This window comes from Ranitomeya imitator, chromosome 3 (genome assembly GCF_032444005.1).
Source record: "Ranitomeya imitator isolate aRanImi1 chromosome 3, aRanImi1.pri, whole genome shotgun sequence".
In the NCBI taxonomy this organism is placed as follows: Eukaryota; Metazoa; Chordata; class Amphibia; order Anura; family Dendrobatidae; genus Ranitomeya; species Ranitomeya imitator.
Genome location: NC_091284.1, coordinates 37,408,574 through 37,425,532, shown reverse-complemented (window position 1 = coordinate 37,425,532; position 16,959 = coordinate 37,408,574). Strand labels below are relative to the sequence as shown.

General features: G+C 45.9%; 2 protein-coding genes across 4 annotated transcripts in view; one reads left to right on the top strand and one right to left on the bottom strand.

Annotated features, from left to right (window-relative positions):
• SETD4 (SET domain containing 4) overlaps positions 1-11,347 on the bottom strand; it is a 35,591-nt gene extending 24,244 nt beyond the window's left edge. The window contains exons 1-6 of one of the 3 annotated variants that reach the window (XM_069760774.1): positions 11,061-11,347; positions 10,295-10,422; positions 7,153-7,242; positions 4,987-5,122; positions 4,435-4,591; positions 3,169-4,343 (exon numbers count right to left, since the gene is read on the bottom strand). In XM_069760774.1, coding sequence (XP_069616875.1) covers positions 3,398-4,343; positions 4,435-4,591; position 4,987 — 1,104 coding nt within the window. In that variant the 5' untranslated portion in view covers positions 4,988-5,122; positions 7,153-7,242; positions 10,295-10,422; positions 11,061-11,347 and the 3' untranslated portion in view covers positions 3,169-3,397. Of the gene's footprint in view, positions 1-3,168; positions 4,344-4,434; positions 4,592-4,986; positions 5,123-7,152; positions 7,243-10,294; positions 10,423-11,060 lie in introns of those variants that run through there. The other 2 variants (XM_069760770.1, XM_069760771.1) reach the window with 2 other exon arrangements.
• Positions 11,348-13,792: 2,445 nt separating this feature from the next.
• LOC138672618 (carbonyl reductase [NADPH] 1-like) lies at positions 13,793-16,673 on the top strand. Its single transcript, XM_069760769.1, has 3 exons — positions 13,793-14,175; positions 15,680-15,787; positions 16,082-16,673. Exons 1-3 carry the CDS (start codon positions 13,890-13,892, stop codon positions 16,516-16,518), a joined length of 831 nt encoding a protein of 276 aa, XP_069616870.1. The 5' UTR covers positions 13,793-13,889; the 3' UTR covers positions 16,519-16,673.
• The last annotated feature ends 286 nt before the right edge of the window (positions 16,674-16,959 follow it).

Sequence of the window (16,959 nt, the reverse complement as noted above, 5' to 3'; positions counted from 1 at the left end):
AGCCCCAAGGTCTCCTGGTTTCTTCTTCCAGCGAGGGCTCATCATATACTTTTACGGGGCTCATTATTCTGTATGGAGGACTATGTGGTGCCCATAATACTGTATGGAGCACTATACTGTCCACATTCTGAGCTATTGATGTCACTCATGTAATGTAAGTGAAATCTTTGGCATTGTGCTATACTTATATTTATCTCTGCCGTATCTGTGCATCATGAATTGTGGTGTGTGTGTGCTAAAGGGGCCCACTGAGACTCTTTCGCTCAGGGCCCACGAAAACCTGAAGCCGGCCCTGCTCCACAGTCATCATGTCCAACCCCCTGCTCCGTGCAGGATTCACTAAACCATCTCAGGCAGATGTCTATCCAGCCTCTGTGTGAAGACTTCCATTGAAGGAGAACTCACCACCTCTCGTGACAGCCTGTTCCACTCATTGATTGCACTCACTGTCAAAACATTTTTTCTAATCTTTGTCTTCTCCCTTTCAGTTTCATCCCATTGCTTCTCGTGTTTCCATGTGCAAATGAGAATAATGATGATCCCTCTACACTGTGACATCGCTTCAGATATTTGTAGACAGCTATTAAGTCTCCTCTTCGCCTTCTTTTTTTGCAAGCAAAACATTCCCAGATCCTTTACACGTTCCTCGTAGGACATAGTTTGCAGTCTGCTCACCATCCTGGTCACTCTTCTCTGAATTTGCTCCTGTTTTTCAAAGTCTTTTTTTAAAATATGCCCAGAACTGGACACAGTATTCCAGATGAGAACTGACCAAGGAGGAGTAAAGGGGGATTTTTTTTTTCTTTTTCTTTTTTTATTCTTTTAAATGGCATTCATCGTATGGGCTATGGCACAGTTTTATCGTTGGGTCGTTAAGTGTGCGGCGATGACAAATGTGCATTATTTTTGTTTACTTTAGTGTATAGATAAAACAGCATTTTTAGTGTCCAAAACACATTTTCATACTTTATTTTGAACTTTTGTTTTACAATTTTTCTTTTTTTTACCCCCTAATTGGCCATATACAGTGATTTTCTTATTTTTAATAATTTTTTTTCTTTTTACAATTAGCACCATATAGTAATTCTGACCAACATCTTGTAGTCATTTCCCCCTTCCTGGTCTCCATCTTGTAGTAATGAACCCAACCTGTTCACCATTATATAGTAATTTCCCCAATTCTGTCACACTTAGGCCGGCGTCACACTCGGCGTAAGACATTACGGAACGTATTGTACGCGCGTAATACGCCAAAATGTCTCCGTAATCTCTTTCCGTAGTTCTTGCGTAGCCTAGGTGTGGTCGCGTATTTTGCGCATGTACTGGTCCGTGTGTAATCCGTATGTGATCCGTATTGCGTTTTTGACACGCACCATCACAAAATGGACATTTAACGGTTTTCAGGCCTGCAAATCATTTAAACCATCATTAACAACCCTATTTAAGCCCTCGACAACAGGTGTACCCCTCCCATCTGCCCTATATGTTCTCTAGCATATTTTGGCTGTGTTACTTTGACCTTACAAACATGTCTGACCATGTGTATTTAAGCACAACTCAGCGGGTGTTGCTTCACTGGGTGTTGTCTCGTCGCTTTGGCCAGCCATATCCGGTCAATGTAGATCCGCGAAGGAGGAGACGAAGATTGTGGGTGCATCCTCTATTGACCCAACGCCAGAGTAAAGGACATTTCCAGAGACTATATTCAGCTTTGAGGGCCCATCCAGACAAATTTTACCTGTATACTCGCATGTCCATCAGGACTTTTGACATGTTGATGGAGATGTTACGTCCTGGGCTCACCTATCAGGACACCTGGATGAGAAAATCCATCTCTGCTGAGGAGCGTCTGCTCCTAACCTTACGGTATGTCTTTTTACCTTTTATATTTTTTTTGGTTTGCAAATGTGTTTTGTCCTAATATGTTTCAGGTACTTTACTTAGGCATGAAGCCACAAGCACCGTTCTAAAAATGGGGGTCATATTAGAGTATCGTAATAATGTGAAATGTCCCTTTTTGCTTAGTCAATAATGACTGAGAAAATTAAATAGACACTTGTGCTTATTCCTGTTTTCATATTCCTCATGTTTTGTTTGTGCTTTTTGTTCTTGTTTTGCAGCTTCCTGTCCACAGGCTTGTCCTATGCGGGTCTACACCTGGAGTTTCTCATTGGGCGTTCGACAATTTCATGCATTGTTAGGACAACCTGTTCCCAAATATGGCTGCAACTTAATGAAGTTGTGATGCCTGAGCCAAAAATGGAGGATTGGCTCAAAATCGCCACTGGTTTCAAAAATAATTGTGACTTCCCTAACTGCATTGGAGCTGTTGATGGGAAACATATCAGGGTGCGTAAGCCGCCGAACTCTGGTTCCCAATTCTACAATTATAAGCAGTTTTTCTCTGTAGTTCTGTTAGCAGTTGCTGACAGCAACTACAGGTTTATAATTGTAGACATTGGGGCCTATGGGCGAACTGGAGACTCTAGGGTCTTCAATTCGTCCATAATGGGTCGGCGACTACGTGACAACCAGTTGAACCTCCCACCACCACAACAACTCCCAGGCTCCAATGCGGAAGCAGTGCCTTTTTGTTTTGGTTGGAGATGAGGCCTTCCAACTGACGAGGCACGTCATGAGGCCTTACCCCAGGCGCAACCTTGACCATCGGCGGAGGGTCTTTAATTTGAGACTTTCCAGGGCACGGAGACTGGTTGAGTGCGCCTTTGGTATTCTTGTAGCCAAATGGCGGGTTCTTCAGTCTGCCATTCAGCTGAGTGAGGCTTCAATCAATGAAGTTATCAAAGCCTGTGTAATTCTACATAATTTTACCAGAATACATGATTGTTCGTCTACAAATTTGGAAGATCACGTCATGACCAATCATAGTAGGCCTACCCCATATGTCCCTCCTCCGCGACGTCCCCTTTCTGGCCTCAAAGTTCGTGATGTGTTCACCAATTATTTTTTAAGTCCTCAGGGTGCCACTCCCTGGCAAGACTATGCAATTTTGCATGTGTAATGTTTTGTTTTTTTTTTTATAAATTTTTGCATTACCAAATTTGACAATATGTCTGCTGATTTTAACTTGTTCACATATGTTTATGATCATATCATGTGTGTGTGAGTTAATAAGAATGAACAGAGTGCATCCAGAGTTTGTTTCTTACTAACGGCAAATTTACTTTTGAAACTTGTTTGTAGATTTAGTTATTTTTTAGCATAATAAATCTGGACAAATTAAGTGCCCCTTTTTTTTTTGGAAATCAAACAAACACAAAAATAAACATTACAGCTTGCTTTTTCAGCACAATCAAAACCTAATTTTGGAAAACCAAAATAAAACCAAATGTAGCCAAACAAATTACAAGTCCTGGTAGGTAGGAAGTGGAGAAGTTTATTGGTCTGGGTCTGCATCAGGTGGCCTTTGTAGGCCCAATTGTCCAGCAGCCTGTGTGGATGTTATAGTGGCCTGAGGGAAATTCTGCCTGCTCTGATGCTGGCCACTTTGATGAGTGGGGCCAGGATTTGGGAGATAACCCAGATGTTGCTGCCCATATGTGCGGGAATCATACCCCAAACCAAAATGACCATATTGTCCAAACCCAGGTTGGGTCCAGCCTCCAGCACTGGGTGTGGACAAGTGGCCATATTGGGATGGGTGCTGATATCCTGCAATATGGTGCTGAGGTTGCCATTGTTGGTTATTTGTGGGTTGGGGTGGAGGTGTTGGCTGACGTGGAGGGGGTGCTTCAGATCCTTGTTGCGCATGCAGGCCTTGTAATCTCTGAGGCCGCAGAATATTTTCAGGTGACATCTGCCACTGTTCAATCATCTGCAACAGATTGTATGGGTTATTTGGGGGGGTGCATGCGTCAATAAGGATCTGAAAACACCCTCTCAAACGCAGCCTCAACTCCCGTTCTATGGAGCGTAAATACTGTGCAAGGCTCCGTGTGAATCCCTCCTCCCCATCATCCTCTCGAACCCGGGCCATATAGTTCATGACCCCAGCATCCACGTTTCTCCTGCTTTGGAGAAGCTCTCTCCTGCGTCGTGCACGCTGTCGTCTGACTGCAGCCTGTGGGGATCGGTCAAGGGCAACAGTTGGGCTGCTGCTATTTCCAGGGTCATCCTGGCTAGGTGCTGCTGCTGAAGATGAGAACTGTGGGGCCTCTGTGTTTTCTTCTGCTGCAGCTGGAGCTGGGTGGCCCGATGAGGAACATCCTGGAGGTATTGAGGGAGCAGCAGATGGACCAGCCACCTCTTCACCGTCTCCAACTGGGTCAATGACCTGTTCTGAGTCAGACCCTGTCTCCCTGTCAGTGAGGTTAGACTGAGTTCTGCAAAAGATAAATTTTTACATTTAATATGTTTTTTGGAATCATCTCTCCCCATTAAAAAATTAACCCAGTTTGAGATTTTGTAACTTACGGCCTGAGGTCCATGCTGGGGTTGAGAAACGTTAGGCGGTCAAAATAAATATATTTCTTCTTTTTTGGAGGTGCCCCTGCTCCACTTTTCTCCCGCTGCTGCCTCTCCCTCCTGTATTGGTCACGTATACTCCGCCACCTTGTTGTAACATCATCCACTGAAACAACAAAAATACACACATTGCTTAGACCATTATATGCAGAGTGCTCACACAAGGTGTAATGGAGGACACAGATTTACGGGTAGCATAGAAAGAGGCATTTGTGGCTCACATTAAGCAAGAAATTTAACTAAAAAAAAAAATTATGAAGCAAGGCCACAAGGACAGCTACCCTCTATCCCAGAAAACACAATTACTGGAAAACAATGTTAGTAAGGGCACACCTGGTCAAAAACTTCATGAAATACATTTATCATGTCCAGCACCATGTATTTACTGCTGGGATTTCTAATACTTTCAGGATAAATTAATAAATTAAGGTTTAGCAATTCAAAGTAGTAAGGGCCTGCTGTTTACAAAGAAAATTACATTGCAAACATGGGTGTACTTACTTATTTGTCGCTGGGCCGCACGTGGCTGCTGGTCATACTGTGGGAAGAGGGACCCACACACGCTCCTCCATGCTGCTTGTTTGACTGCCCTGTTGGCGTAGTTGGGGTCTCTTTGGTCCCATATTTCTGGCCTCTCCTGTATCAAAATGATCAGCATGTCTACATTAATTATGCGGGCCATGCTGAATCTCACTCCGTGGAGGCGTGCAGCAGACTTCCGGGTTCACTGTCTGGCTTTTTCAGCTAATTTGCATGTCTCACCGGCCTGATTGAGGGCTTTGGACAGTTCAGGACATCTGCCAGTGAGTAGCGTATTTCTCGCAAGACACACGCATGGTCCGTATGCATTCCGTATTATACGCTCTCCCATAGACTTGCATTGGCGCATTTTTTGCGCAATACGCTGACAAACGCTGCATGCTGCGATTTTGTACGGCCGTAGAACGACGTATATTACGGATCCGTAATATACGCCTGATAGGACGAGACCCATTGAGAATCATTGTGCCGTATGTTTGGCGAGTTTTACGGACGTAGTTTCTGCGCTCTTACGTCCGTAAATCTCGCAAGTGTGACGCCGGCCTTAGGCTGCCGTCACACGTTCAGTATTTGGTCAGTATTTTACATCAGTATTTGTAGCCAAAACCAGGAGAGGAACAGTCAGAGGAAAAGTATAATAGAAACATATTCACCACTTCTGCATTTATCACCCACTCCTGGTTTTGGCTTACAAATACTGTTGTAAAATACTGACCAAATACTGAACGTGCGAACGTGGCCTTAACATACACATTACAAAAAAAAAACCTTCTCCCCTGCCCTGACCTCTATTCCCTCAGCTAACTGCACCCGGTCCTCCACAGCAGCCTGGGTGGTGCACAGCAGTGACGTCACACGTTGCCCGTGTCGACTTCCTGACGTCAGCTACAGGCCACTAATTGGCCGGTGACTAATATTGGTATTGCGGCGCAGAGAGCTGAGGCACATTCAGTTGAAAAATAAACTCTGACTTCGGCAGTCTCCAGGACCGGGCCGCAATCATCACAGGGGACTCCTTGGCCTGTGGGTCGCATTAAGCAGCTTCAAGGGCCACATGTTTGAGATCCCTGATCTAGACTTTATGTGTCTGTTAATACATCCTAGAACTGTTTGCCCCTTTTTTTTTTTTCGCTGCTGCATCACACTGTTGACTGATGTGCAGTCTGTGATCTATTAGTATACTCAAGTCTTTTTCATTTTAGTTCTGCCAGGGGCGTATTTTTTAAAATTTTTTAGTAGTAGCCAACACCCCTAGTACCTATCATCATTTTTTTTTAATTCTGAATAGTTCCAAATTCTTGTGTTTATCTACTTATTAGTATATTTTATTTGAAATTGGAGCTGAAAAACACATTGCAACCAAACACTGCACTTTTCCCTATACAGTTATAGCTAAACACCTTCGCATGTTTTATTAAGCGCATTTTACATAATTTTGTGATTAAAACAATTGATTTTAATTATAAACTTTTAACTGTTTTGTCTTCTGTTTGCATGTATTAAAGTACAGTGCAAGCTGCTCAGTGTCAAGTCCACACAAAGATGGCCTTCTGGCTCAGTCACCAGCACCTCTGTCTCCTCTTCTGAAGACTAATTAAGGCTAGAGCTACACAGCAACTTTGGCCGCAAAAGCCGAAGTTCACTTGGTGCCACTGGGGTCACTAATGTTATCCCATCATAAGGGGGCACCTGGCCATTATCCCATCATAAGGGGCTCTAGCAGCACTAATACTTGATAAGGGGGAACTTGGGGCAGAAGTATTTAATAAGGGGCCACAAGGGTCATTATTACTTTATATGGGGGGGCACTGAGGGCAAAGTACTTGATAAGGGGGCACTTGTGGAGGAAGTACATTATATGGCATCACTGATGACCTTGCTACTTGATAAAGGGGTACATGGGGCGTAAGTACTCTACAAGGGCTTTCGATAGTTCCCTGTTCAGTTCGGTTCACACTTGATCTGAGCCTCGTGGGCTTTGTGTTCCCCTGTAGGATCTGGACTCAGACACCAGTATGACTACACAGGTGACTTATTACGGACAGGTCACCAGTCGGTGTAGGGGGAATTAGTCTGTACTTCCCCCATTGGCCAGGAATGGGGTCTTTCTACATAAGCATCGCTTACCTGTGGATGTTCCTAGAACCTTTTTCTTCCTCCGTCTGCCCGTTCGCCCTCGTTTAGGATTCATTTTTCAGTCTTCATACTTCTTTGCGCCTTTATTAAAATGCAGAAGACAAATATCAGCTTATGTCCCATGTGCAGAAGTCCGCAGCCCTGTTTATAGATTTGGCCTTTGCCAAGTCCCCATATACACCATTTTTGGGGGGGCTATGTCCAGACGCAGTCGTGCACAGATCAGTTACCTCTGACCATCTTTGCTTCTGGGAGACTCTGCCTCTCTAACAAGCTCATTTTATACAGTCTGTGACTTAGGTGAAGATGGACCTTCCTGCTCTTTTTCATTAGTACCACTTACCAGGGGCGTAACAACTGCGGTCGCAGGGGTCGCGACTGCGACGGGGCCCACAGTGTTTTCAGGGCCCGCCCAGTCCAGCAAACAAGTAGCAGGGGAAGGAGACAAGTCACGCACGCATCCTGCTGGCCACGCCCACAGCTCCCCCAGACTTTCAGCAGTGTGCGGCGAGTGGGCGTGTCCGTGAAGGACATGTGACCTAGCAGAAGGGCTGTGCGTGTCACTGACTGAAGCTGGAGAGATGGCAGGCATTAGCTGGTGAGTGATGTGCTGCTTACACCTGACACACACACACCTACCTGTACTATGCGCACAGGACCTGTGATGAGGTCACAGGAGGGGAGGAGTCAGGGGTCACATGATAACATGATCACATGATAACTATAGCAATTGTTACCATCCACCTCTCGTGTCTCCCCTTTTCCTCATAGTTTGTAAGCTTACGAGCAGGGCCCTCACTCCACTTGGTATCTGTTTTGAACTGTATTTCTGTTATGCTGTAATGTCTATTGTATGTACAAGTCCCCTCTATAATTTGTAAAGCGCTGCGGAATATGTTGGCGCTATATAAATAAAAATTATTATTATTATTATATTATTATCAGTGGCCTCAGTGTATGCACTATGCAGGACTCTGCTGTGCTTGATTGTCATGGTGCTGAATGAGGGGATGTTTATGTAACAGAGCCGTGTGTGTACAAGGTGTACAGAGCGGAGCCGTGTATGTATGTAGTGGAGCAAGGTGTACGGAGCGGAGTCAGGTGTGTACAAATCTGAGCCGTGGGTGAAAGAGGTGAGCGGATTCGTGTATGTATGGGGTGTATGGAGTGGTGCTGCGTGTGTAAGAGGTGTATGGAGTGGAGCCGCGTGTGTACAAGGTGTAAAGAGCGCAGCCGCATGTGTACAAGGTGTAGGGAGCGGAGCCGCGTGTGTACAAGGTGTAGGGAGTGGAGCCACGTGTGTACAAGGTGTAGGGAGCGGAGCCACGTGTGTACAAGGTGTAGGGAGCGGAGCCGCGTGTGTACAAGGTGTAAAGAGCGCAGCCGCATGTGTACAAGGTGTAGGGAGTGGAGCCACGTGTGTACAAGGTGTAGGGAGCGCAGCCGCATGTGTACAAGGTGTAGGGAGCGGAGCCGCGTGTGTACAAGGTGTAGGGAGTGGAGCCACGTGTGTACAAGGTGTAGGGAGCGGAGCCACGTGTGTACAAGGTGTAGGGAGTGGAGCCACGTGTGTACAAGGTGTAGGGAGCGGAGCCGCGTGTGTACAAGGTGTACGGAGTTCTCGGAGCGAAGCCGTGTGTTCAAGGTGTAGGGATCGGAGCCGCGTGTGTACAAGGTGTAAAGAGCGCAGCCGCATGTGTACAAGGTGTAGGGAGCGGAGCCACGTGTGTACAAGGTGTAGGGAGCGGAGCCACGTGTGTACAAGGTGTAGGGAGCGGAGCCGCGTGTGTACAAGGTGTACGGAGTTCTCGGAGCGAAGCCGTGTGTTCAAGGTGTAGGGATCGGAGCCGCGTGTGTACAAGGTGTAAAGAGCGCAGCCGCATGTGTACAAGGTGTAGGGAGCGGAGCCACGTGTGTACAAGGTGTAGGGAGCGGAGCCGCGTGTGTACAAGGTGTACGGAGTTCTCGGAGCGAAGCCGTGTGTTCAAGGTGTAGGGATCGGAGCCGCGTGTGTACAAGGTGTACGGAGCGGAGCCGCGTGTGTACAAGGTGTAGGGAGTGGAGCCACGTGTGTACAAGGTGTAGGGAGCGGAGCCGCGTGTGTACAAGTTGTACGGAGTTCTCGGAGCGAAGCCGTGTGTACAAGGTGTAGGGATCGGAGCCGCGTGTGTACAAGGTGTACGGAGCGGAGCCGCGTGTGTACAAGGTGTAGGGAGTGGAGCCACGTGTGTACAAGGTGTAGGGAGCGGAGCCGCGTGTGTACAAGGTGTACGGAGTTCTCGGAGCGAAGCCGTGTGTTCAAGGTGTAGGGATCGGAGCCGCGTGTGTACAAGGTGTAAGGAGTGGAGCCGCGTGTGTACAAGGTGTACGGTGCAGAGCCGCGTGTGTACAAGGTGTAAAGAGCGCAGCCGCATGTGTACAAGGTGTAGGGATCGGAGCCGCGTGTGTACAAGGTGTAGGGATCGGAGCCGCGTGTGTACAAGGTGTACGGAGCAGAGCCGTGTGTGTACAAGGTGTACGGAGCGGAGCCGCGTGTGTACAAGGTGTACGGAGCAGAGCCGTGTGTGTACAAGGTGTACGGAGCGGAGCCGCGTGTGTACAAGGTGTACGGAGCGGAGCCGTGTGTGTACAAGGTGTACGGAGCGGAGCCGTGTGTGTACGGGTTCTCGGAGCGAAGCCGTGTGTGTACGGACTGTACACGGCTGTGGGCAGAGCCCAGCATGTGCACTGTGGGGGAGTATTGCGTGTACTTGCCAGTGTCAGAATGTGCAGTGCGTATGCTCCAGAGCCAACCAGTACACCCAATACACCCCCACACTGCACAGGTCTGGAAATGACGCACTGCAGTCATACCAGGAAGAAACAGCACACAGAGTTCAAACGCCGGGAGTGCGCTTGGAATTAGAGCGAGGGAGGACATATTACTATAGGGACATGTTAGTTATAAAATCATTTTTCTCAGCGAGTACAGGGCAGTATTAGGTCAGACTACACAACATTGCAACACGACTATAGTGTGCGAAATGAATAGGGAAAATGTGAATTTCGGTGGGAAATATTTTGGCGCGGGGGGGCCCCATTTGAAAGTTCGCATCGGGGCCCCTCACTTTGTAGTTACGCCACTGCCACTTACATATTCAGCCTTCTGTCAACCCTGTATCAACGTTTCAGACGTGTCGCCGCCATCAATCTCTAAAGGATTTATTTTTTTCAAACGAAATGGAAAAGATGTCCAACGTTCACCTTCCGATCTACGTTCTGCTGTGAATAAAATATGGCGATAAGATTTCCAAGTCATTGCATTTTACACAGCGGCCCACCTTTTTTTTCTTAAGAATGGAGACTGTATAAAAACAAAATACCAAAAATAGGTGAAAAATGGATGTACGGCACGATACAGATCAAAAGTTGAATATTTTTTTCTGGATATAAAAAAAATTGACAATTTTTCACACGGCTGTCAGAACCCGGCTTTGGGAAAGATTCACACACGGTCGCCCATGTTACAGACACAGGTCCAGTCGTGTCCGCAGGTAAATACGGATGTGACAAATGTGAATTAGCCCTTAGGATTGGCATGACATGAACGGGCCAGTCATTCACTTGCGCTGGTACGTGCGCTCCGTTTGGCACATGGACAGCACCACCCACCAGTGCTCCAAGCCCCCTCTATCTCATGCACCCCCTGTAATCACACCTGTGACCCCAGTCCTGCTTACACAGCTGCACTCTGTCTCAATGTATTCAGTTTTCTGCAGCAAACGCATTATTTTGTATTCCAGGCAATCAGCCTGGAATCTACAGACTGTAACAAAGTAACAAATCCTCAGCTGTGGTCACTATCTTATTTACACAACACAAGAACATGGCAGGACATTAATGCAAGAAACAAAGCTTACATCCGCTGCAATCTGAAGGTAAGGACTCCACGTGGGGGAGACACACCCTTCACTTCCGGGTCTGCCTCTTCCGCCGCGATGTCTCATTGGATAACGCTGTATGACGTCACCGACAAAGAGTTACAAGTGTGAAAGCTTGTGTGCCCCTGTTCTTTTCAGTATGTCCGCTGTTTACGGGCGCCATCTTGCCGGCGTCTAGTTCTCACAACGGCATGAAGTGGCGTATGTAGAAAATATGACACATTTTGTTGTCAGACGGCATTGTTAGCTGCTCTGTATGCTGTATGCTAGTCAAATATACCATTAATGAAATGTGGGAATGCTTTTATAATGTGGACTGTGACTTAGAAGTGGTACCTAGTGCAAAAACATCCTCAAAAATGGTGGGGTGTTATGTAGCGCTATATGAGGTAATTTACCAAAAATGAGTGTAGGTGAGGAATAACTGCAAGGTGACATTTTTGGAAACGCATTTAGTGACGGCGGCATCATTCAAATCTGATCTTAGGTTTTGTCTGTCCAGTTATAGAAACAGAAAAATGTGGTGGCGCCATTTTACCTCGTAAAACAGCGCAATTTTATCCAGCATTTATGTCAGAGACTCGGGCCCCAGTCCTCAGCCACAGCGACTGCAGAAAAAAGGAACCAGAACGACCCCCATGTTGGAAAGCCACGTAGTCCGTGTTCACACGTAGCGGAAACGCTGCGTTTTTCCCACATATAAACACCAGAATGCACAATCCGCACTGATTTATTTTATGCTTTTTCACTTTTTTTTCTCAGATTTGACGACTTTTTCTAATGCATCTTTTATTTGGAGAGAAATCCCGTGTTTCTGCACGTAAAAACACAATTTACTATTTTGCATGAGCTTTTGAAGCTTCCCATGGAATCTATGGGGGAAAAAAGGTCTATTAAAGGGGTTTTCTACTTTTACAAATGCACAGCTGCAGTTTATTAAAAAAAAAAAAAAAACAATGTGTGTTTGCCTTATTCATTCTCCCCAGGTCCGGCGCTGAGTCTTTGCCACTGCTCCTGGTGCCTGTCATTGACGACAGCACTTCAGACAATCACTAAGCTCAGCCGCTCTGCCCATGTTGACTACACAAACCGCTCACTGATTGTCTGCAGCACGGACAGGCATAACATTGGTGTAACAGGGGCCCAAAAGGTAAGGGGGCCACATCCCAAACGTGGAATGTTGCATTATGGCGAGCCCTTGGACCTGGCCCATACATTGTTCTTGCACAGGGCCTCTTTTCTCTCTGTGTCTGACAATGGCCTAGATGACGTCAGTGCTGCAGACAATTAGGCTATGTGCACACGTATTCTTGGCCACTGCGGATTTTTCCGCAGCTGATTTGATAACTCTGCAGGGCAAAAACGCTGCATTTTTGCGGCGGATTTACCGCGGTTTTTCTGCGGATTTCACTGCGGTTTTACAACTGCGGTTTTCCATAGGAGCAGCTGTAAAACCGCTGCGGAATCCGCAGAAAGAAGTGACCTTTCTGCGGAATGTAAACCACTGCGTTTTTTTCCGCAGCATGTGCACAGCGTTTTTGGTTTCCCATAGCTTTACATTGAACTGTAAACTCATGGGAAATTGCTCCGCAGCGTTTTCCGCATCGTGTGCACATACCCTTACTGATACCAGGACCATCAGTGGAGACTCAGCCCCGGACCTGGGGAGGGTGAGTAAATACCCTTTTTTTTTCTTTAAAAAAAAATGCATTGGTTTTCCGAAACCTAAAAATCTCTTTAGGGCATGTGCGCACGGTGCATTTTAGACACTTTCTCACTCCAAGACTAAGACAGTTCAGGGACACCGAGGCTGTACGGATACAGTCGGCATCAGAGCAGCACTTACAAGCTCTATATTGGAAACAGCTTGTTAGCGCTGTGCTCCTTGCCTTGGAGACTGGCCACCGCTGATTAGCTTCAGAGGTGGTCAGTAACCTAAACAACCAAGTACATTGCAAAGTTATTTGTTCTTACAAGCACTTTGCAATTTTACCTAGAATGTCGAGAAAATCCCGATGAATGGTAGACATCCATCCTTCTCATACTTGAACTATCCATTTTTTTCCAGCACGCACTGATCACGGTCAATGTCACGGTCTCCTATCTGTTCTTTTGTTTTTGCAAAACGGAGACGTGTCGACTTTTGACCCGATTTATGAACTAAACTCATCCATTCACGCTTACAGGTCCATGAAAACCTCCCTCAGCTCATTGATGGTCTCCTAGTTGCATCCAAGTGCCGTCCATTTTTCAATAACCCTTTGCAAGAAGATTGAAAAACATCCGTCCATTTTTATTTATTTTTTTAGCCTAGAAGAAAAAGTGCTAAAATACTGATGGTAAAAACTCACATACGGACAACAAGCAGCGATGGAAATCTGATCCAAAACCTTGATGGAAATTGGACGGGTTGTTTAGTTTTTTTTTTTCACTTCCGAGAAAAAAAAACAGATCTTAGGACACGTTCAGTATTTGGTCAGCATTTTACATCAGTATTTGTAAGCCAAAATCAGGAATGCAGAAATGTTGATGTGTTTCTATGATACTTTTCCTCTGTTGTAAAAGACTGAAGGTGTGACCGTGGCGCTGTAATAAGTGTTATGTAATGCAGCGGTGTAGTGCTCCTTTCTGCCCACTAGATGGCAGCAGGGTCACACAGGTCTATGAGCAGGGGGCAGCTCTCAGTCCTTGCAGGGAGGAGCTCAGCTGCTTTTTTTGCACCAGTTCCTCCAGTAACAAGAGGTTCTGTCTGTGTCTGCACCTCATATTTGCTTCCTTCCCTCTTCTTCTGCACATAGAGCTGTCAGCATGGCCGGAGTGCGAGTCGCAGTAGTCACAGGCGGTAATAAAGGTGTGGGACTGGCTGTGGTCAGGGCCCTGTGCAAACAATTCCAGGGAGACGTGTATCTGACAGCCAGGGACCCCAAACTTGGAGAAGAAGCCGTCAAGGACCTAACTACAGAGGGCTTGTCCCCGCACTTCCATCAGCTGGACATTAATGACCTGTCCAGTATCCGGACCCTGCGGGATTTCTTAAAGGAAAAGTATGGCGGATTGGATGTGCTGGTCAATAATGCCGGAATCGCATTTAAAGGTACGTCTACTGGGGCGGCAGGTCCTTAGAGGGCAATTTTGGGACCCACCATGTCCATATATTTCACATTGATTTAAATGAGAATGGTGTAATACTTCATCTTTCCTGTGGTGGCGCTGTAGGGGAATGAACACTTGGCTACTGGGTTCCTTCATTGATCGCTGGGGATCACAGGTGATCTATGGGGGTCTCCGCTGCAGAATAATCCGCATATAGTTTATTGCAGTCAAGGGATTGTCCGCAGCAGGGAGCCCCCTTTATAATAATCACATATTGTAGTGCTTTTATCATCTTCATGCTGGGGGTTGTAGTACTCTGCAGGGTAAAGCAGCTTGTACCAGTCTCCGCTCGCTTCTGCAGCGCCATAAATGCACAGTCATGCTGAGTTTGCTTTTCCCTTTGACCTGTATGACCTGTATGTCTAGTTTTATTTTCCTACTTTTTTTTTTTTTATTATGAAGGGTTTCTGTTTATTGTATTTTTTTTTTTTTCTCTGAATTTTGCACACTGTATATAAGGGTCTCACTAAATGTGAGTGATTCCGAATGTCACTCCGCTTTCCCAGTCTCCTGAAGGGCATGTTATGCCGAATTATGCAGTGATGCTTCTTCTTCTCCATGGACGTCCATGATGATTTTGGTGCATTTTTCACCCTTTTAATCTACTTTTGTTAGTTTCTAACATCGGGATATTTACCCTGAGCCGTAAAAATAATAAGTCACAATGACTGGCTGGAGTAAGAAATAATGCATCCGGCTTCCTTTTTGGTTTACGGACACTCAAAAAAGACACTGCTGAACTTAGTTTCTTATTCAGCAATTTTTGATTTATTTTATTTTTTTACAGGTTTAACAACAAAAGTAAAAAAAAAAACAAAAAAAAAAAAACACAATAATAAAATACAATACAGCGAGGCACCCTGATGTGAATACACATATAAATGGCTACAAAAAAAAAGATTAAAACTGGCACAAAAGTGGGCACTGAAGAGGGGGGAGTTATTGAAAGGGTTAAAGGGACTCTGTCACCTGAATTTGGAGGGAACAATTTTCAGCCATAGGGGCGGGGTTTTCGGGTGTTTGATTCACCCTTTCCTTACCCGCTGGCTGCATGCTGGCTGCAATATTGGATTGAAGTTCATTCTCTGTCCTCCATAGTACACGCCTGCACAAGGCAATCTATATATCTGTTAGATATAGCTGAGCGTTGTACTTAGCGCACATGAGGCCGTCTTCCCACTGAAAATGAGCATTTTTGTGGCCGGTTCCTCGGTAGCAGGAAGTTATCACCTACTAAGTAAGCTGACGTTTATTGATTGTCCTCTTTTATGGGTTAACAAGTTCGACTTCATGTGCCATGAATATCTTGGTTGTTCGGACACCCTCTGATCCCTAGGCCAGGGGCTCAGCCTTGCCCCCCATTTCCTTGGTAGAAGATTCGTCACACATGCTCACTTATTCTCCGTTCATTCCTATTACGTCAGTAACGTGACCTCTTTTTCCAGTTGCTGACACGGCCCCATTTGCTACCCAAGCAGAAGTCACTCTGAAGACCAACTTCTTTGGCACACAAGATGTTTCTAGAGAGCTTCTTCCAATTATTAAACCAAACGGTAAGTACACATCGATGGTGGGGGGGGTTTATTTAAGGGGTTCAATCACATAAAAAAAAGTTTTCAAATGGAAATTGATTAAACTAATCTACTTTAATCGTAAAACTCCACCGATGACTTTGTTTCAGTAGAATAACTCGCTGCCACTGTAGAGATTCTCCTCTCCCTTCTCGGTGGTTGGCACGTTACTAGTGACCTCCTTGAAGGAGATTGTCTGTCTATCTTTTTATTTCGTAAGGGGTCCGACTTAGCTTTACTTCTTTGGAGTGGACGTCATGTATTTTTCTCGTACAGGAAGAGTCGTCAATGTATCCAGTATGGTCAGCGTCTCCGCTCTCGCGAAGTGCAGCCCCGAACTTCAGGAGAAATTCCGCAGTGACACCATCACGGAGGACGAGTTGACGAAACTGATGGAGAAGTTTGTGGAAGATGCCAAAAATGGAGTCCATGAAAAAAATGGCTGGCCAAACACTTCTTATGGGGTGTCCAAAGTCGGGGTGACAGTGTTGTCCAGAATTCACGCACGGCAAATAAAGGAGACTAGGAAAGGGGAGGGCATTCTTCTCAATGCCTGCTGCCCGGGGTGGGTGAGGACTGATATGGCAGGTCCTAATGCCACCAAGTCCCCGGATGAAGGTGCCATTACCCCAGTTTTCTTGGCTCTTCTCCCTACTTCAGTGGATTCGCCTAATGGGGAGATGGTAATAGAAAAGAAAGCCGTCACCTGGTAAATGTAAAATTCCTCTGATTCGGTGTAATTCCTAAGCCGCGATGCCCTTATATTAGCTCTTGGCCTTAAGATTCGCACTCATTGATATGGTGACCTTTCTTTGTCTCATGTAAAATGTCGTTTTGCACTTAAAAATAAACAATGACTTTACCTAAAGTGTCTGGTTTTCTTTCCTGGTCTTGTACAGTTGTAGCATCGAAGATATCACTCCAATATGATCCTGAAGGAACCAAAGACTGATTCCTATTCCTTAAGTCTCATTCGTTCAGGTCAACTGTTGGGTGGTTGTGGATTGTCCCACTGTCACCACAGAAAGATGCAGGAATTGCCTCAGTATGTAAAATTCAGTCGTGCTATAAACAGTCACCCAAAACAATTTGTCCTAGAGCCACCTGTATGGTTCTCTCTATAAGGACCTAAGCGCTCCTACAGACTAGTCACA

Coding starts and splice junctions, on each gene's coding strand:
- LOC138672618 (XM_069760769.1), top strand. CDS start 13,890: ATGGCCGGAGTGCGAGTCGCAGTAGTCACAGGCGGTAATAAAGGTGTG. Junction 14,176..15,679: donor TGCCGGAATCGCATTTAAAG/GTACGTCTACTG, acceptor CTCTTTTTCCAG/TTGCTGACACGGCCCCATTT. Junction 15,788..16,081: donor TCCAATTATTAAACCAAACG/GTAAGTACACAT, acceptor TTTCTCGTACAG/GAAGAGTCGTCAATGTATCC.